At 43.1% G+C, this 21965-nt stretch overlaps 1 protein-coding gene across 4 annotated transcripts in view; it reads right to left on the bottom strand.

Annotated features, from left to right (window-relative positions):
• Positions 1-8728: 8728 nt before the first annotated feature.
• Positions 8729-21965, bottom strand: part of LOC129172557 (runt-related transcription factor 2-like) — a 55644-nt gene continuing 42407 nt past the window's right edge. For 2 of the 4 annotated variants that reach the window (XM_054762424.1, XM_054762425.1), the window contains 3 exons: positions 15707-15874; positions 15199-15360; positions 8729-12452 (listed from right to left, as the gene is read on the bottom strand). In XM_054762424.1, coding sequence (XP_054618399.1) covers positions 11974-12452; positions 15199-15360; positions 15707-15874 — 809 coding nt within the window. In that variant the 3' untranslated portion in view covers positions 8729-11973. The remainder of the gene's footprint in view (positions 12453-15198; positions 15361-15706; positions 15875-21965) is intronic. The other 2 variants (XM_054762426.1, XM_054762427.1) reach the window with 1 other exon arrangement.

Genomic DNA, 21965 nt, shown 5'->3' with positions numbered 1-21965 from the left:
GGAAGGACGCACAGACCTCTACAGGTTAGATAATGGCACCCTGACTGCTATTAGGTATCGGGATGAAATCCTTGGACCCATTGTCAGAACCTACGCTGGTGCAGTGGGACCTGGGTTCCTCCTGGTCCACGACAATGCCCGACCTCATGTGGATAGTGTATGCAGGTAGTTCCTGGAGGATGAAGGAATTGATACCATTGACTGGCCCCCACATTCACCTGACCTAAACCCAATAGAACACCTCTGTGACATTATGTTTAGGTCCATCCGGCGCTGCCAGGTTGCTCCTCAGACTGTCCAGGAGCTCATTGATGCCCTGGTCCAGATCTGGGAGAAGATCCCCCAGGACACCATCCGTAGTCTCATTAGGAGCATGCCCCGACGTTGTCAAGCATGCGTACAAGCACGTGGGGGCCACACAAACTACTGAGAATCATTTGGAGTTGCTACAATGACATTTTTTCACTTTCATTTTTGGGGTGTCTTTGATTTCCCCCCTCTATAGGGTGATCATTTTCATTTCTATCAAATGATGTGGCATCATTTTGTTGCTAATACATCACCCGCTTATTATCAGGAAAGATATTCAAGATCATTTTCCCCCCAGTTTAGATCTAATGTGTTTTCGAAGTGTTCCTCTAATTTTTTTGAGCAGTATAGTTGTAGCCCATCGATCATGCATATGTGTCATTTCTGCAGGAGATGCTGTCAGCCCCCCTGCTACACCACACAGCACCCCAGGAGCGTTCAAAAGCTGCAATCCCAGTTTGGAAAAGTCAAATGCAACAAAATGCCATTCTGGACTTGTCTTCCAAAAGCATCTGAGGGGTTTTTAAACCTTGAAATAATGCTTGATGAGGTTTATACGTTTGTTGATTCAATACGTGTATTTGATACATTTTCTATTTTTATAAATGTTGTTACAGTGCAATTGTAAGCGGTTATTTCTCGTAGTTGTTTGTTGTTTGGCAATAAACGTCAGTTTGTAAAAATGTGTTCCTTTTTTTATTTAAAAAAAATGTTCAGAGGTAGGCTATATGACGAGGAAATAACATAGAAATGTATGCACCTTACTTCATGGTAGGAAACATTTTTTACTTGTCTCATCTGCTTACATCACAGCCAGAAAGCGTTGAAGTGTGATGATGTAATGAGAATAAAGTGGTGTCCCATTGCTTAGTGGCTTCTTCCCCTTGGCCCTCAGTTTTAAGGGGTAGAGATTGGGATTCAGCCTAAATTCATTGTCTGATGCAGCACTGTAATTATACTCCTACAAATGTGTGCTAAATGCACCTTTGGTTTATTTTACTTACGTTACTTCCATATATACACACACACATACATACACTTGGAACATGTTCTTGCATTAGTCCGTAATTTGATAGTAGACTCTCTTATTCACGCATTGGTCACGTAATAATCACACCTGCCATTGTAATGACCTAGTTTTACCGCTAGAGGGCTTCAGAGACCACACACACAGACACACACAGCGCCGTTGTCCAACCCATCCTACTGCACTTAAAAAAAAAAAAAAAAGTGCCCATCCACAATCCCTTTGAGAAATAAGACCACACATGTCTCTGTTTTTTCTGCTCCTTCTAAAGAGACAAAAACAGCTAAACAGCTAGCATGTGGGAGTTAATGCACATAATGGGACACACCTGAAAAAAAATCCCCCAAAAACGCCAACAATGTTCTATTTACATAACTGACCTGTGTATAAACCAAGCTACAGCGACATTGTTATTGTAGCAGCTAACTATGTTCAAATCAATGTGATGGGACACCAATCTGTACTGGCTAGGAAACAAGAACAACTAAGAACAGACAACAAAACGCTCTGTAAAGTATTAGCCCATATTTCATGTTTTGTTTATATACGGCTAAATGGACTGTGTTGTGATATCTTGTGCTATGTGCTCCATGTATCAATCAATATCATCGTAACGTACTCGATGGACACTTGTCCTTCTGGTACAGGTCTGGGCCATCTCTTCCAGTCTATTTTGGGGAGGTGGAGAAAAGTTACTATCGCTGCAGGGTTTGTTGGCGCTAACAATTCTTTGTTTGTTGTAATGCAATCTTTTGGAGCGGTGTCCTTCTCGCCATATACAGGAAGCATCGATGGTAACACTGAATGTCACACTCCCTTCTGTCGGCATGGTTCGTCAGGTGCCACATTTACACCAAGTCTTGTCGGTGTCATGACTTGCCCCCCATCTGCTACCTTTTGAAGTTTCTCTAATTTCCGTATATTCAGGCTGAAAAAGATAAGGTTCTGGAGCCTCATTTGTCCAAAAGTAGTCGTCGGTGGCGGCTCTCACAAAGTCTGCCATGATTAGTAGAATCGAACAGACACGCGCTTGACATGAGAGCTTTATAGTCGAAATAGGTGTGTCCCATTGCGTGCATTGTTAGCTCCCTCATGCTAATTGTTTTTCCTCTCTTTAGAACGCACAGAAAAGGGAAAGACGTGTACTCATGTTTCACATAAAGATTGTGGAGAAATGGGCAAAATCCCCCAAAAAGTGCAGTTGTCCTTTTAAAGTTTGCCTGAAAAACCTCTGTGCCCGTACTCTCCGAAAACAAGAAACGGGGTTAAAGTTGGTAAATCTAAGCCTCCCGTTTTTCCTCCCCACTCGATAGAGGAGGAAAGAGGAGGCCCTACGCTGTTCCAGCCTCCTTCTTTTTGGAGTTTTTTAAAAAAAAATGTAACATTATACTTTTTAGGGTTGGTGTTGAGGGTTTTTAATGAGGATTAGCGTTAGGATTAATAGCTGGGGTTTATAGAGTAATGTAAGTCACCACAACCATAGATGGTAGGTACCTAAAGAGGCGGAGCTGCAGTGTGTTGATTGGTGGACAGAGAAGAGTCATTTCCATAATGATAATTACGCAGCTCATCTCACAGGAGTTACTCTTCCAGACTGTACTGTGGTGGACTGGAGATCTTTGTCTATTCGCACCCCCACGCACTATTTGTTTGGCTTTACAAATTGTAGATCATTTGTTTAAGGTAACTGAAATATCAAGTGGTTTGATGCATTTCATGTTTAGAGTGTCACAAAGTCATTTTGATGACTTTTTTAAGGGTGTGCCCATTCGTGGTTTTTAGTGGGGATGTACGGAATTTAATGTAAAAAATGTGCTTACTTTGTGTCCAAGTGCTGCTGTTGACTTTCTCTAAAGTTACATCAAACTCAAACATCCTTCCAATTAATTCCCAGTAATTAGTGCTCACGTGGTTCTTCTCGCTACTTGATGAAGGATGGAGGTCTAAGAGGGCCTCATGGTCTTTTTGCTACCTTGAAAAACCTTCTAGCGTATTGTGTGGTTTGGAGCTAAAAGGTACTATATGAGATGTTTGCAAGGCTCTGCTAATAAAATCATACTTTCTGCTTTTGTCTGCCATCTCCATCATCATCGATAAGCGTCACGGCGGGAGGTTCTAGACGAGCTGAGTGATGTGATCACATGAAGGGGAGGCGGTGGGGGGGGAGTGATGGCTGCTGACAGGCATAAATAGAGGCTTCCATGCCAGGGATCAAACACCATCCCTGCTTCTCCACTCTCTCATTAGGACGGAACAGCCGAGTGCCGCCATCCGATCCGTCTCCACTTTTCCTCAAAGGAGTCTCACTTGAAAAGACGAGCGTCCGTCCAACTTACAATGGCGCTGTTTGCTGAGGCCGCGCCGCGCCAGAATCAACAGTGAAAGAAAATAAACGCAGCCCGCCTGGCGTTTCAACGGCAGGCAGGAAATATGTTTGCTAATTAGTAGCTCCACATCGCCGCCTTTGGATCCCTCCGCTGCCGTCCAACATAATTCTCCACGCCGGCTAATATACGTCAAACACGCTCTACGTTCATCTGTTATTACGCTTCCCCGTGGAGATCCGAGCCGCCGGCCTTGGCCGCCATCGCCGTATGGAGGTTTCGCGATGAAAACAAACCGCCACGTTTTGACGTGTGAGCCAATTAAAAAGTGGCGACCTCAGCCCAGGCTGCAAATCAAACAGAAAACTGAAGATATTATTCCCTGGAGACTCCAAGCAAGACCACGTCTGAGACCACGTCGACTACGTGATCAGCAAAGACAGCGGACATTTCTTTGGAATTGTTCATTCTTTTAGAATTTTTTCCTAGCACATAGAAAAAACCATACAGCCACTGTAGTGGAACCTCGCGGGTTTTATGAAGGTCACAGTTTGACCCTGGAACAGATTATTTCAATATTCAAACAATTTGCTTGAATTATGTATATTTTTTAAATGTAGACATAATCAGTTTGAGCTATAAGACATAAGGTGTCTGTCTTTAGTCACATTTGAACATCAACTGTTATGCAAGTGTAAAAAGAAGTTAAGCCCTAAAGTTCAAAGAGTTTTAACTTCAAAGACCAAGGTGATTGGTGTCACAGATGCTCCACACGCATCAAATTCTTAATGTTGTACGGTTGTAAAGATAAGATACAAGATGTAATGCAAAGGTCATTTGTATGCCAGATGCTCCACATGCATCTGTTTACATTCTTGACTGCCATACAAGTGTAAAAAGAAGTTCACCAAACCTTCGCGTCTGGTCGTGCGTGATGGCAGTTCACACACTGAAGTTTCATGCGACCTAAGAGGGCGTACTTTCCACCGGTTACATTTTCTACTGTTAGTTTTTGCTCTAAGCTAAATGCTAACATGCTAGTGGCTAATTATGGATGTAAAATGTATCACAAAAAAACACATTTAGTGTTTTATTTACTTTTTTTGTGGACTGCCTTGTAAGACATTGAGGTGACCAGTCGGCTCGGCGGCGGCTGCTTGGGTTAAAGGAAGCTTGGACATCTCCTGACAGACAAAGATCAGGGGGGCAGCACAGTGCAGCAATTATTTTGGAGTGGCGCCTGTGGAACAAAGTGGTATTACAACTCCAAAATGGCGACCAGCCTGAAGTAATTTTACAAAATCTTCTAACGTTGTTGCTCAGTTGCTAACTGAGTACATGAAAGTAATATTTGCTTATAACTAGCACAACTTGTTTGTTTTATTAAGCGGTAGTCCTGCTAGTGGAGTCCCAGACCAGACTTAAAGGTGAAAGGTTGGAGAAATTGTGTAGTCATTTATGGTCATGATGCAGGAAAATAAGCCCAAGCATCCAATCAGACGCAGACGAGCATCTGGAAGTCAAAGGAAGCAGAGATTGGGTTTCACAGACAGTCCAGGAGACGACCAGGTCTAGGTTGTGGTCCTGGTGGGCCTGTGATGTTGTGGTGAATCTTGACAAGGATTATTATTAGGATTATTATTAATCTGCCTGGCGTACGCCTGCGGTTTCACATTTGACGAGCCTGCCAGAAGGAGTTCTTGGCGGGTTCTCCAGCAGCTTGTGGTCTCAGGTGGTCTGGTGGTCAGGACGTGTGATGAAGTTCTTCTTGTATGAAGATAAGAAGAAACATTTCTGAGTGACTTCCTTCCATCTGCCAGAAGTTTTCTTTCAGGTCTGCTGAAGCCCGTGAAAGATGATGATGTGTGACCGTGATGATGTCAGGTATGATACCTGCGAGAACCACAGGAGCCCCCTCAGACCTCACACAGAAACTTTTTCACCATTCTGGCCTGTAAATCATTCCTCGGCGTCAAGGAATATTTTTTTCCACACACAAACGGTAAAAACAGGAGCCTCCGACACGACCGACGCTCCTTGGAGACCAAGACGATCCAGACTTGATGGCGGTGCATCATCATCTTCCCCAACCACCCCCTTCCACTGTCCTCATCCTTTCCTGCCTTCAGTACTGGGGTGGACTAGTCAAAGATCCTCTCTATGACAGGAGTGGTCTGCTGTCTTTTGGCCAAAAATAAACATGTGAGCGTGAGCAATCAACAGCCCGTTATCCTCCCGTGAACACGAGCATCATCAAGTTAGAAGAGAAGGGGGCGGGGTCAGGCATTTATGCTTAAAGACGCAGGGGGTAGGATGGGGGGCTATATTGGGGTGGGGGGTCCTGGCGACGGCTGACTTGAGGTCTGCTTTGCATGAAGTTTTTGGCAGCGAGTGAGCGTATCTCCATGTCGTGTACCCTCTCCTTGGCTGCCATGTTTCTGACAGCAAGGATGAAGAATAATTTAAAACAGGATGGGGGGGAGGTGGGTGGTTGGTGGTCCCGGGGACAAAGCTTGTCTTTGTTTGTATGTTTGGTTGCTCTCCATGGTACTGACATTTGTCATTCTGACACTATTCCTTTTTTTGACATTTACAGTACATTTATCTGGCACTATTTATTTCATAAATACACTTCTCTGTGTGTGGACCCCCCACCCCCATCCCCAAAAAGGCTTTCAAGGTGGGGAGAGGCTCCTGGATGTTGTAGCTCAAGCGCTGACCCAGTGTGACTGCAAAATTCTAGTTTGCCTGCCAGCTCATCATTTCTTTCCAAAAAAGACATTTATGAAAAGGGGCGGGGGCGGGCAGAATGGGTGGGGGTCTGGCATTGATTTAGCTTGAAGAGGCAAAAAAAAGTGTTGGTGGAACTCAGAGCGGCGCTAACTTAATAAGCAACGAGCTAGGCTGCCTTTGGCTTGGTGGCTGCCTGGGTGGGCGCACCCCCTCGCACCCACCTCACCCAAGTCCCCACTAGCAGCCACTGGAGTGCGCCAGAGTACACACTTGTTGATGTACTTGGAAGATGAAATCAACATGACTTTGGTGGGTTTTATGAGGGCAGGTGGGCAGGGGATGGAGAGGGGCCTTGGCCACGCCCACCCTGCTGTCACCCAATAGAGCGCAGACCTTCACCAAGGCCAAACAGTCCTAAACACAATCAAAAAACCCATCAAGTCCATCAGTCCTGTTGTAGGTGGAGCTCTATCTGCTGGATGTAGTTGGTCACCGCAAGTGGACTGGAACCACAAAAAGTGCAAATGCATTTTGGGATCGCACGTTTATGTAAATGTTGCTCCTCCTACTGGACAGAAGTGGTACAATTTGGTGTTAAACCACAAAATATGACTCGAGAGTCAAACAAAATTTGCAGTTGAAAGCATCAGCAAATGTCGGGGAGCAGTTTTTCCATTTAGTTTTTTTTTTTATGTGATGCAACATCACCCTGCAAACTTGTCACAGCCTGCCTGGTAGGCATCTTCCAATGATGAGCAGTTTTACTTTATTTTAGTTTTATTGTACTGGCATTAACGTCATTTTACACGTGTATGAGAAACGACAACCCAAACATGCCTCATGGAGCCCACGACCTTGCACTTTTTCAAGTCACCTCATGATTGCAGACTTCAAAGTGCATAAGTGCTGTAAATTGGTCGAGTCAAACCAGAGTTATGATCAATAACAGAAATCTGTAATTTTGTCCTTGTGTCGTCCATTTCTATGTCATTTGTATGGGATCTCAAAACGAAAAAGGTAATTGTACAGGCACATGTGAGGTTGCGGTGAAAACTAGGAAACCAGCCAGGCAAGAAACAGTTCTTAAGGTGACGTACTGGAAGTACATGAAAGCACTAAATTCTAACCTCAACTCCAAAAAGTTTTACAAATTTTAAAATGCAATAAATTAATAAAAAAAAATAATTTTAATGTAATTGTTTATTTAATTTTTTTTTATTTAAATAAAAATTTAATAAAGGTTTGACATGGCCGCAGTTTGACACTGGAACAGATGAATTGAGTAATTTGGATGGTTGGTGTTCCACAATAGTACTACTGTAATACTGTAATACTATTAATGAAATGACTGGGCTAGGTCAAACAGTGTAGATCAGTGGTTATAAACTGGGGGGGGGGTCAGAAGCCAAAAGTGGGTCATGGGACCATTGTGGGTGGGTCGCAAATTAGTGCAATTTTGACATTTATACATTTGTATGTACAGTTATGTTCTTGACAAAATCCCTGAGCTTCCTCTAAAATGCACTTTGGACATGGAATTATTCATTCATTCATTCATTCATTCATTTTCTATGCCGCTTAATGCTATTAGCGTCAGGGAAGTATGCTGGAGCCTATCCCAGCTGACTTTGGGTGAGAGGCGGGGTACACCCTGGACAGGCCAACATGCTAACCACCACCATGCAGCGATATGTAATTATGTGTATTAATATTTCAAAAGATGAAAGTGGTAGTGATTCTTAAAAAACAAATACATTTGTTTGGTTTGACTTAAATAAATTAGTAGCATAAATAAATGGAATGAATACATTAAAAAAGTATAATTGAAATAAATACCTAAATAAAAAAATAAAAGTGGGTTGCGACTAAATGACCAGAGGAAAATGTTGGTCCCAGGTTGGAACCAGTTGAGAACCGCTGGTGTAAACGTCTTGTTTTAACTTCATTACAAAACCTTGGGAGTCGGGGGGGCGGGGGGGGAGCTAAAACCAGCAGGAGCTTATTTTTTTCCTTCTTTTTTTTCCGCGCAATTTAAATTCAGGGAAATCCCAAGAATGTTGAAAACATCTCCCCTCCCCGCCGCCGCCCCCGCCCTACCCCGCTCTGTTCCACTCACTTCGATGGGCTCTATTATGTCTGGGAATAATGTAAAACAGCTTCCCTGCATGTCCGTGTCTCTCTGGTTTCTCAGCACAGCTCGGAATGACAGTTAAGACAGCGGACCACCCCTTCCCACCCTTGCCCCCACACCCCACCCTCCAGCCTGTCACCACCGACCCGATCCAAAGACAACGTGGGTGCAGACAGAGTGGCAGGCCGGAGGTGACATCGCTCATTAGTCCCTCCTCTGAGCAAAACACGGTGAGAAGCGGCGACGACAACCTTTGGACCACCTTGGTGTTCCGAGGACACATCAGACATGAGGACGTAATAAAAGTCCTGGTTTATTCTGGAAAAGGAACAAACTGTACAATCATCACAAAGCCAATTTCACTCACTGTTGTCACTGTGCCTTTAAGAGGAGGAAAGAAAAAAACATCGTACGACCTTATTTGGCCGGTGGGCGGGGACTCCATGAGAATAAATGTCCAAGAGCTGGATGACAGGATTCCAAGTCGTAAAATGTCTTGATACTCAACACAAAGGACACAAGAGGACGGCAACAACAAAAAAGCTTTTGGAAAACATTTGAAGATTCTGACAGATGTTGGCAGTTATCGGTGAAAAAAAAACAAAAAGACCTTAAAAACAATCATTCCAAACGATCTGAAAGCTTTTTATTTGCTTTCTTGAGTTACAAGACAAATACTTTTAGGCTGCAGTGGAGGGAATGTCGTGTGTGGACGGAATCTCAGCTTCCATGCAGGAACTTCCCCTGCGTGCAAAGCTTGGGAAGAAAATAACTTGATTAAATCACAGCTCGTGATCATATTTGATGAAAACTTACTGCCCGGCGTTGCCATCTCATGTTAGCCAAGTGCTAGGCGCTAGTTAGCTGTGCGTGTGTACATAAGTGCTTCATCGGGTTTTTTATTTCTTTTCGCAGCAACTTGAAAACTCAAAAAGTTAAATACAATAAAATGTTTTGTTCCTGGTGCTTTTTGAGATTGTAGCGCTGCTAGTGCAAAAAGAAAAGCTTCTTTGAATTGTTTGTTGCCTATGAATTTAGTAGGAAATCATACATAAAATGGTGGAATGTGCTTGGAAAAATGCAACCCTGAGTTGGCCACCTTTTCAAGTACAGAGGAACCTCGGTTTTCGTTAATTTGGAAAGATCCACCAAAAACTGAAACGTACAAAAACCAAGGCAATTTTTCCCGTAGGAAATCATGTAATTATAATTAATCTGTTCCAGACATCCATAAATATGAACAAAAACATTTTATAGAGAATAACTATAGTTTTACATGCAGAAAACAATGTGAGATAATTAGAAACGAGGAATGAATGGAACTTATTGTCTGCAGAATTCCTGCACATCCTGATGAGATGGAATTCAATCGTGTTTCTCACCTTCTTTATCAAACTGGTGGCACTCACAACGCGCCCCGTGGCGGGTTATTTAGCAGCCGTACTCGATATAAAATGCACCGACAGCGAGTCAGCAACGCATAGGGTGCTTTTGTTGGGCACTCCATTTCCGAGTACTGGGCAAATGGACTAGTTTTGTGCAATACTGGATGAAAACTGATTTAATTATACGAAAACGTTGAAAGGTTTGAGTGTACCTTGGAAAAAATGCGTTTTTACGAATTACAATATTTAAAAAATGATTTTAAGAATGTTCCAAAAGCATTGGATGTTATAAATGGTAAAAGTATCCAGCATCATTTGTTGACCCCTCAGTAACACACTAATTGTACTAATTAGATGGCTTGTTTTTGGAGAAAATCTTACTAAAATGAGTGAAAGTATAATTCTTAGAAATATCAAACAGTGAAACAGGCAGTAAGATCACATTGGACTGAAGAAATTGTTCATGATTTTGCTGACCTACACAAAAAATTATACTGACTTTTTTTGTGTGTGTACAAAATCCTACTAAAGTCATGTGGGAATATCAGACATGCGAAAAGCGATGTCATAGAGGATGATACAAATGGTTAAAGCATCCATCAAATTGAAAATTGGAAAAAAAATCCAAATTTTTTAAAACAAATTGCACAATTTTTGTGGAAAATTCGACTAAATTAGAATTACTGAATGGGCTCGATGCGACATAAAAGATATGACACGACACAAACAGTAAAAAATGTACCTTTTGGTGGACTTTTAAATCGCCTGAAAAAACTGGCCTTAAAAAGAAAATTATTTCTGAATTGCGGATTTGGAAAAAAATGGAAGCAAATCGCTGCCCCCTTTTGTATCACTGCAATTTTGTTTTTATTTTTATTTTTTACAAATTGCACCATTTTTGTAGAAAATCTTACTAAATTCTAAATTCTTTGGAATAGCGAATGTGCCAGAAGTGATGTCATCGAGGATATGACACAAACCGTAAAAAGTGAAACATGCACCTTTTTGCAGAATTTGAAGTCACAATCTTTTTTTTTTTTTTTTTTTTTTTTAACAAATTGCACATTACTTTTGATACAAAATCCTACTGAACTCCGAATAAGAATTTTTGGAATATCAAATGTGCTAGCAGCGACGTAATAGAAGATGACAGAGTAAAAAAAGAACTCTAAGTCACCTGAAAAAAATGAAAAATGTGCGTTTTTTTTTTTTTAACAAATTGTACATTCATTTTTGTACAAAATCCTACTAAATTCATTTAGAATATGAATATTTGGAATATCAAATGTCACAGAGGACGATACGAACTCAAAAGTTGTGTTGCCAGTTACGAGCCAATCAGGCAAGAGGATGAGGTCACATGACATTTTTATAAGAAGATGACCAATAAGTGCTTAGATAGTTATTAACGATGAAGAGCAAAAAGGACAATAACAAAGGAAGACAAGGCGAGCGTCAAACACTCTGACAAACTTTCACAAAGTCGTCTCTTACGGAACTGAAACCAAAAGTTCCAAGGGCGGTGGGGGGAGGGGAGCCCAAAGTTATCGCAACTTCACTTCTTGTCTGACCCACCCGTGGACGTTTCGTCCAGCATGTGCATGTGAGGATCCTTTTAACTGAGAGGACTTATTGCTGAATAAATATCTGAGGTTGGGTTCCGGGTCGACGCGCTCATCTTTGGGTGGCAGAAAAGTCTTAAATTATGTCACTTTTTAACTTAGTCGCAAAGACGCAGCAATGTTTTAAAAAATAGAATAGATAAGTTATGGCTTCATAAGTTAACAGGAAGCAACGTACACCTTTTAAATAACTGTCCTCTCAGTGCATCTGTCCCCTACAAAAACAAACATGCCCCAATGCAAAAAGATAAGATACAAAAGAAAAGGCTTCCCTTGCTGCAGCGTCTGCGTGGGAATTAGCTGCTGTTTGCTGCTCGGATCCCAACATTCCAGGAAGACAAGTTCGCACAAGTCCGGAATTTTTTTTCCCCAAGTTCGTCACTGACGAGCTTGTTAATAAAACATAAAAAAAAAAAAAATCCCCTTTCAGTCACGTGCTGCTTCAGTAGGGCCGCCACACCGCCTCATCCATGCGCCCCCCCGTGTTGAGGATCGTGGGGGAGTTACTGTGACTTCCGTCCCCGTCGACCCCGCCCTCCGTCTGGCCCGGCAGGTTGGGGTTGACCAGCGAGGTGCCTGTGGAGGCGCTGGTGCATGGCGGCACCATTCGGGACGGCGAACGGTCCCCACTGGGCACCATGGAGATCTGGTAGGAACCGGATGAGGCGCCGTAGTACAGGTAGGGGGTGCTGCTGGTCTGGAAGGGTCCGCTCTGGCTCTGGGTGGAGCCCGGGTACGGCGGGGGCAGGTACGTGTGGTAGTGGGCGCCGCCCAGCGACATGGCCGAGGTGACTGGGGGCGTGTAGGTGAAGGTGGCCGGGTAGTGCATGCGGGGGCTACTGAAGCGGCTCTCTGTGAGGGACGACAGGCCCGGGAACTGTCGCTCAAACTGACCCGGGAAGGGGCTCAGGTCTGAGGATCCTGGAGGACAAAAAAAGAGGAACTATCAGCTTCAGTGATGCTGCTTGAGATCATTTTTAAATGATAAATTCTGATTTTGAAAAGCTAAACAAACCCTGACATGGACATTTTATGTCAAAATACGCTTATAAAGTCTTAAGGCTGCATGTCTACCTTATTCTGGACTTTTTTCAAAAGAAGAAGAAAGTGAGAAGAGAAGGAGGACTCATTCACAGCAGTAAGCGTCACTACGAGTCCTCGCTTGTGAGCAAAAACAAAGTATCTTATTGTTTATCACGGTGAACGGAATGGCAGTGCTTATCCTCTTTTGCACCATGGCTTCACTCTTCATCATTAAAAACGGACTGTTTCCACTTATTCCTTTTTAATTGTGTAGTTAACTTCTTTTTACACTTGAAAGACTTGTCTGATTCCAATAAATCAAGGGAAAATTTGTAACTTAAAAAAAGTCCCAGACTGTTTTATTGCGTTGATCTTCAACTATTAACAGTGCTTAACTTATTTTTACACTTTTACAGCACTTTAGAATGCTTGAAAAAAAAGAAGTGTGTGTGCTTCATCGGATGCGAATCTCACTTTTCATAAAAGTGAGAGTGCTGAGTTGGCTGTCCAGTTAAAGGGGACAGTTTGACCCTGGAACAGACAATTTGTGTTGACATAATTTCCTATGGGAAAAATGGTATTGAATTGTGTTGTGTTATCCACTTTTTTATTGTTTTATTCATCTCCAGTCTCGCTGACAAAGCATCACGCGTATTTATGTTTGTGTGTGTGTGTGTTTATGTCTGTCTGCGTTGCTGTGTGCGTGTGTGTGCGTGTGTGTATGAATCAGGAGCTGCACATGTGGGAACACTTTATGCCCAAACAGTTTCCATGAGAGCCATAATGAGGCGGGTCTGAGCTCTGATGTGGCTCCTCCGCTCGCCTTCCGTCGGCTCCAGCGTATGTGTGTGTGTGTCTCACCCTCACTTTGCTGCCCCCCTTTAGAAATACCCCCCAAAAACCGCTAACTGGCTGCGGTTGCGTGCGGCGCTGGGTGCAGAGTTTATGGAGAATGGGAGGTCCCACTCCCACTTTTTGTCTCCCCTTAGTGGCGGAGTCCTGTTATGGCGCGCTCATCGTAAATCACAAGGCGTCTTCTGTGTCACCATGTCTGCTGGTGGGGGACAGGCTAGCGGGGACCGGGGCAGGGGGGTGGCTCAGTGTTAATGTGCAAGTGTAGCTAGCGTCAGATAGCATATGCTGCCAATTAGGGCCTTTTAAACTACTTCTTCCCACCACATCAGTCTGATTCTCATAGAAATAGTAGGTGATCGTCTACTCCGTGATCTCAGACCGCCTTTTTAACAGCCCGGTTCTGTTTCTGGTGCCGAGTGGGCTTCTGTGATGATGCGCCAGAAGTGATTTTATTGCTTTGAACGAGAGCACAGTTGGACGTGTTTGGACTTTTTTGACAAAACACTTCCGAAATGAGACTTGAATGGTTGAACTTTTGCGACACATGAGCTGGACTGCATGCATGTGTGTGTGTTTAGGGGCGGGGCATTTAGCACCTCAGCGTCCGTATCAGCTTCTGCAGGCCACACTCGGGGATCCTTTGAGTAGCTGGATTGTGTTACTGAGGTGTCAACATCATCTGCAGAGATCCTGAATTACATCACTTGGGAGATATTCATGTGTGATTACCCTTGCTATGAGGAGAAAGAATGACGTGCACGTGATGAAAGCTGCAGAAGGGGAAATCCAAGCTATTTAACGTTGGCAAGGCAGCTCAAAGTCATTGTAATGCGCACGCACGCACGCACGCACGCACAAGAGGAACAAAAAAAGGTACTAGTGGGTCAAACAGGTGCACGCATATAGAACTTGTCTGGCGGCATGTTGGGATTTTAAAGGAGCGCTTCCCTTTTATTGGGAGAGAAGGGGGCGGGAGGGGGTGTTCTGCGTCAGCGACAAATTGAAACCCAGATGCGCTGCTACACCAAACAGGCTGGCTAATGTAATTACCCACAATACCTTGTGAGAGTGGCCTTTTGCCCATAAAGACACTTTATTTGTCAGTCCCAAGCCTATTATTTCCCATAGTCCTTCTGAGATCAAAGGCTCGGTGCCGCAAGCAAAAGAGAACTAAATCCCGACATCCAATAGGCTACCACGAGACAACAAGACCAGCGAAAGGGTCGCCGTCTTTGCTTTTCTTCAACTTTTAAAAGAAGAATCAACGTGCCTTATTTGTTTTATTTGCGATGAACACAAAGGCCTTATGTGCTGTTAGCGCAGATTTGGAGGTCATGGGGTTATTGGTGACTAACATGGAGCCGTCAAGTTACATGCTTTATTAGTGACTGATGTGGATATTGAATTATATGAGTTATTCATGATTAATGAGTTATTAGTGACGATTGTGTAGTTAAAATGAGTTATTGACTAATATATGGAGATTGAGGAGTTATTAGTAATTTATTATTTATGACTAATATGGAAATGAACTGAGTTATTAGGTGCTATATGCGGACATCAAAGGAGTTATTTGTGGCGTTGAGATTAAATGAGTTTTTAGTGGCTAATGTGGCTATCCAGTTAATTATTAGGAACTAGTGTGGAGATTAAATGAGTTATTAGTGATTAATGTAGAAATGAAATTAGTTATTAGTGACTAATCTGGAGGTTAAATAAGTTATCAATGATTAATGTGGAGCTTAAACGAGTGACTACACAATGGGGTGGCAGTAAGGAGGATGTCTACCTGGCAAGCGTCTAGGCACGTCGCTGATGGCGGGCAGACCCGTGCCTCTGCTGGAGGAGAGGGGGGTGGTGGAGTGGACTGAGGGGGACGCCATGGGACTCAGGTAGGACGGGTACGTCTGTTCATAAGACCAAGAAGGAGAGGACTGGGACTGACGCGGGTCTGATTGGGGGAGGGGGGGTGAATCAAAGGGAAGGGAGGAAGCAGAGAAAGGTAAGAATAAAAGTTTACAGTTTCGAGTTACATGAAATGATCGCTGTCTAGTGGTTTAGAGTCGGTTGCGCTTGTTATGCAAGATCCTCTGTGATGATATTGCTAATGTTTGTCGTCCAGGAGAATATCTTTGTTTGCCGTATGAGAGGATGATCTGGCAGACATCTAGCATTTCACGAAAGCAACGTGGGACCATAAACCTGAACCATCAATTCTCATCTAAAATCAAGTACTAAAGACCTTAAAGGAATGGGGCGGCTTGTTGCCATGGTGACCGAGGGTCAGGAGAGCTCACCGGTTATCTGCGTCTGTCCCTGCTGGGTGAATGTGTTGGCCGCCGTGTTGAGCGCGGGCCGCGGGGCTTGGGCGGGGACCGTCACCCTGACCCTCATCCTCTCCAGCTCACTCAGGCGGTCTGAGAAGAGGCCCGACTTTGGCGGGTCCTCCAGCTTCTGGCGATGTCCTGAGGACACAAGAAGGGAGTTTATCAGTGGGCGGGGTGCGTTTGCAGTTTCCCATTTAACAAGTGAACATGAACACTTTTATTGCTAACTGCTTTTTACACTTGTACTGTATGACCATTAACAAAGTTCAAAATTTAATTGCATCTGTGACCATGAATCACGCCTTTGGAGGATCCAGCGGCCTGCGGCACAGCGAAATCCTGACAGGGTTGATGACGAGGCTAAAGGCTACACCGTGACTCTTCATTCCAACTGATCGCCTGGAACTGACTACTTTTATTTCCATTGTTCCCAAAGGAAAAACTACTTTCAAAAAGGAGGTGGTACTTTTACGAAAGTGATGTCAGGACCTTGTTTTGTCCCACTAGAAAAGATAAAACGTAGAGAGGAAGTTTTATGCCCTACTTTTTGACTTTTAACCTGAGGCTTCTCCTGTCGTCAGGTAAACACAGTTTCTCACGCCACGCCGCCATTATCCCTACAGGAGCCTTCAACCGATGCCAAAAATATTACTGCCGCTCTCTTCCTGCATTCTTTATACTTGCTATTCTCAGGGTGGCGGGACTTGTGCAAAAGACAAATGGAGCACGCTGCAAATAGATTAATTATAATATCATTTTGTCTGTCTGGGTGTTAATTCAGTGTTTCATGCGGATGCCAGCGCAGTAAAAGTGGGACATGAAACCGATGGCATCGTTTTGGTGTCTACTCAAGTGCGGAGTGGAGTAAATATCAAACTCCCGCTGTGCTTGGCAGGCCTCCAGCTGGCCCAGAAACAATCAGGCTGCTGCTTCAGAATCTGACCCAACCTGCTCCCAGTTGATGCTGGGAAAAAAGCACTGGCATCAATCCTGTCTACTGCGTTCGCTGATGTTTAAAAAAAATAAATGGTGTTAAGGTGGTTTGGAGGGCACTTCGCCTCATTGGGGAACAGGTTTTTGCCCTGACACAGCAGAAGGACCGGATCCTGGACAGGAGAACTTGGTTCCTGGTTTTGCCAAAAGCTTTGTTTACCTCACTAAGTTGGCCGGCAGGTATGAATGCCAACATGTCAAGATCACACCTTTTAAAAGATTTATGGAAGGAGAAGGTTTAACTAGTGCTCCAGTCCGGGAAGTAGGCCACACCGGAGACTACAAGACAACTTTATCACTTTGGTTATTGGCTGCGCAAGAGTACGTCTGTCAACCTCACTTCCTGACCACATAAGAGTCGCGCTGGACATCGAGTTGACAGTTTGGGCTTAGCTCGATGGCTTGCACTCTTAACTCTCAGAACCCGAGGCCGACTGAACCAGGCGTGTTATAATTATAACTCAAAGTCATCCAGACAGTCCTTGACCAACTGCTGCTACAAGACCATGGCTCCAAGTAGTCACATCACATGTCCCACACTGTTGCTCCGGGGCCTCCATCTTCCTGAGTCTGACGCAAAAGGTTCTGCTGATAAATGCTCAGAATTTGTCTTTCAATAAAGAGCTCTCTTTTGTCTCTGCTGTCATTTTACAGCATGTGATACTCTCTGCAAAGTCATTTATTCTGAGGGAACTTGGGAATTTTAACAACAAATACTGTCACCGTGCAACAACATAAAATTCTACTTGGGTAAAAAGGGACTGAAATGTAGTGGCAGGCTGTGCATTTGGTACCTGGGCCATCAGTGGGGACTGAATCCACCTCTTAGTACCAGCACTATCACGCAATTACAGTATATAAACCATCATTAATATACAAAAATGCAACATATCAAGACAAGCATTCAGAAATTTTAATAATGTATAAATATAATACATTTAATAATAATAATTAGGTCTGTCAATTGATTAAAATATTTGTGATTAATCACATTTTGTCCATAGTTTACTCATTAATTAATCACATTTAATTGCAGATGAAAAAAAGTTTTTATCTATAATAAGTAGGAGTGGGAATCTCTGGCCACCTCACGACTTGATGCGATTACGAGTCAGAGGCCTGCGATGCGATGATTAAACGATTATTGATGCATCTTTTTTTGTGATCGTTTGTCAATTTCTTTTTAATCACTGTGTACTACTAAAACAAAGCATATTTGTAATGATCTACAATTAAAATAAACATGAACCAGATAAATTTACTTCCGTTATCTTTTAATAATTGGAAGGTTACATCTACCAAAGTGCACCAGTAGCCGCATGTATAAAATGAACAAACATTAGCATATTCTGAGTAACCAACATAAAAAAATCTGCCATTATTCACAAATAAATAATAGACTTTTGAATTCAAACTAAAATCCTGAGCATAGAATCTCTGACAAAATAATATTTTTGCTGTATAGCAAAGTCAAAAACAGCTTTCATACAAAATATAGATTTCTGTACCAGCGGCTCTCATACAAGGATAATGCTTGCAGATGTCAGTGGATTATGAATAACCAAAACAACTAGGCTGCCCTTATTCACAATTGCAGTGTCAGTGAAATAACGTTGCGATGGGATGTTGTGTCTGGGTTCCAAAGTCCACGACAAAGCACGAAGGCCCTGCTTCTCAACAATCGAATACGGCCACAAATCCTTCGCATTACAAGTTGCGATTGACTTTGTGATTCGCTTCGCCTTTTCCAAGTTGGGTGGAAAATTAGTTATTACCTGCTCAATGGTTCTCTGGCTGGCAGCAACTTCAGCTGGCTGTTTTTCTTCCTTGTTCGGTGGAAACGTGCTGTGTGGTTTCTCATATTTGTTGTGTTCCCAAAGTATTTTAAGCTTGTATGACAAAGCTTGCATATTGTCTGGCTCTTCTCCAGCTCATTTTTACCTTCAACTACGTGAAAGCCAAAGTGCTTCTAGACGCTCGCTTTAAATCCAGCGGGCGCGGGTCGGAGTTTACGCTCAGCCATTCTAGTAGCGTCTTACACTGAGATGCACCACCATAAACTGTCCAAGGGGCACTTCCGCTTTCCGTCTGTTGATTGTTTTCTTTTTGTTCCATCAGCATTGATTATTAACATTTATAGATCGATTAATAATCGTCAATGTCCGCATCACGATGCATCTAAGAATCGATGATTTCCCCCGCCCCTAATAATAAGTAGAGATGTAAATCTCTTTGTGGTAAATGATTGATACGCAACTACAATGATAACTACATCAAACTTGATGTAAAGGGATATCAATTTTGGAAATATGGGCCATTATTTTATTCAAAAATAATATACAGTTAGAAATCCCCCAGTTTTTGAATGTTTAATGCGAGTGGAGATTTGTCCCACTTTGACGGTCTTTGAACGCACTTTCTCACACGCTATGAAATCTGATTGGTTAAACAGAAACAGCCCCGTTGCTAATACTTTTTAGTGACATGGGCCAGCATTACGGATTCTGAAGGCCTGGGACAGATTACATTGACATGGCAACACACAGAAGCTGAAATCTGATTGAACAGAAAAATCTAGCATATTTGCAAGAAGCCGCGCAGCCAATTCCACTCCTTTCTTACAATTCCAATCACTGGGAGTAAACATTTGTGTCAATTCATGATGTTGTTTGTCCAGCGGGTCAACTTCCACATCCTTCAAGCTCCATTTGGGACCAATTTAGCTGTAAAAGACCACGCCACCATGATATTGTTTTCATGGCCTTGCAGTAAGTGTGCTTTTTCTCCATGGCTTAATTACACCTTTTGGACAACTGTTGCTGAACTCGAGATGTCTCAGCTGTTTTACCGGAACCCAGTCTGGGCACAGGAATGAACCTGAGGTATTTAAAGAAACGGGAAAGGCGGATGATTTCACCCGCCGTAGGGAAAGTCCCTGAGATTCCCATCATCCCCCTGTGAAAAGCGGCGCACATTTGCGATAGCGCCTGCCACTTTTCTGCCCCGGCCGGCAGCCGGAAGCACGGACAAATTCGCACCAGATGTGCGGGGCTCCACGATGGCCGCCTGCACACACACGCTTGTGCACATGTGTGTAAAGATTAGTGGGGATAACACGGTGACAGACTGCAACTCTGATCACGTCGCAGCGCACTGATCCAAGCAGACTATTATCGCAGCCTTCCAAGAGACACAAGCGCGGATTCGTGTCGCGACAGCAATTCTGATGAAAGAAGAAAAAGTAGGCAAACAGAATAAAGTCCTGTGTAATTAATGGCTCCTTCAGATTGGATTTGAGCACAAGGATCTTTGTACGCTCGTTTGTTACTGCCACAGGGAGATCCAGAATCCCCCCCTTTCATGGACAAGGGAATGATTTGTGTAGAGATTTACGGTGACAGTTACGGTGACATTCTGGGAGTCGCTTTAAGGCGTATACAAGTGACGCCAAAGCAGGCAGCCAGCTATCTTAGCTTTGCTTAGCTTAACCTAGCCTCGAGACTTGAAACAACAAGGCTGGCTTTGTATGAAGTCCAGATAATACATTTTATGTTGGGAGACTTGAGAAGGTTTTTGCCACACCGTGATTTATGCTAAGCTAGGCTAATGTTACCACTTATGGTGGCTTTATTGTGATTTGTAAGTTTTTTTTTAAGCACGACTGCAAGTAGAATAAATGGGATAACTGCGGGACAGACCAATATATATGTATATATATCATATATATATATATTACTCATCCACTTCCTTTTATTGGTAGTGTGTGTTTGTAGTGTAGTAAATGAGCCACAATAATCCTGAATGTTATATACTTGCCGATATCAAAGGGAGCCTCATTTTGTTGTTTTTAATTGAGATTAAACACCTAAAACATGGATTTAACAGATTCAAACTCAAAGAACGAAATGTGTGACTGGTTTGGGACAGGTGCGCTGTTATTTTGGATAAACATAAATCTTTTTAGAAACTTGCTGACATAGCAGAAACGGAACAAGTCATCCTGTTCTTTTTTTAATCGCGTTCGATCGCTGCATCGTTCAACAGGATTCAAACTCTATCATAGCCCAAAATGTGTGCGTCATTTGGGACAGGCGAGCTATTATGTAGAGCCCCAAAACATTTAGAAACTTACTGATATGATTTAGTGTGTTCTTTTTAATTGCGATTAATATCGATGCCATTGATCGATGGATTAAAAATAAAAGAACAAACAGTGAATCATTTCTATTTATTTATATATATTTTTACATTGATCAAACACTTTTATAAGCTTGCTGTCATGATCAGAGAAACTGAAAGGGAGATTGTTTTAATCACTTGCTGATGTGTCAGGGAGATTTATCATGTTTTTATTAATTAATCGCAATTAATAGCGATGCAGTTCACTGATGCATTCAAAGTCCAAAATGTGTGATTCGTTTGGGACAGGAGCGCTATTGTTTTGTAGAAACTTGGTGATATGATACTGATTAAAATCAATTATTGTAAAAGATTCTAACTCAGTCAAAGACTAAATATTGTTTTGGACAGGCATGCTGTTATTTTGCATATCTCAAAAACTTTTTTTTGACATGAAGACCTAACAATGTGCCAACCGACACCTTGGCACAGACCAAAAGTCCAATCCAATCTGCTCATCATCTCCAAAACTTAGAAATTCACGCTTTTCACTGGATAGTGCCATCATCCCTATGTTGCTCACAGCCACTAGGGGGCATATCTGCATGGTGTCTGGGGACTGCTATGATCTGCTGTGATCTATTAACCACCATGACAGTCCTCTCTGCATGTGTGTGTGTGTGTGTGTGTGTGTGTGTGTGCACATCCATCATCTCCTTGTGATGGCCGCCAGTGCAGAATATAAACGGATACTCTGCGGCTATAATTCATTTTTTTATTTGGAGCCTCACGATGGCCATGTTGTTGTTTTTTTCTTCAACGCTCAGACACGATGAATTATTTCGAATACCGGCGGCGGGGCGTTATAAGAGGAAAAAAGTGTGGAACGGGTGACAGCCAGGCGCCCGTCCACCACGGGGGTCTGGTATCGAGGGAGGCGGCGGACGGGGGTTTAGGAAGAAATGAGGGTAGATGATAAAACCAGAGATGGGGGGGGAAGAGAGGGGGGAAAAGCGAGTGAAGAGGCGAAAAGGAGCCATGCTGACTGTGGTGGAGCTCTGCCAGGCGTCTGTGTGGTCCATGCAGGAAGCACGCCATGGAAGGAACGGGCACGCAC

The sequence above is a fragment of the Dunckerocampus dactyliophorus genome, chromosome 19 (assembly GCF_027744805.1).
Source record: "Dunckerocampus dactyliophorus isolate RoL2022-P2 chromosome 19, RoL_Ddac_1.1, whole genome shotgun sequence".
NCBI lineage: Eukaryota > Metazoa > Chordata > Actinopteri > Syngnathiformes > Syngnathidae > Dunckerocampus > Dunckerocampus dactyliophorus.
Note: the sequence above shows the minus strand (reverse complement) of the source record. Positions and strands in the feature narration are given on the sequence as shown.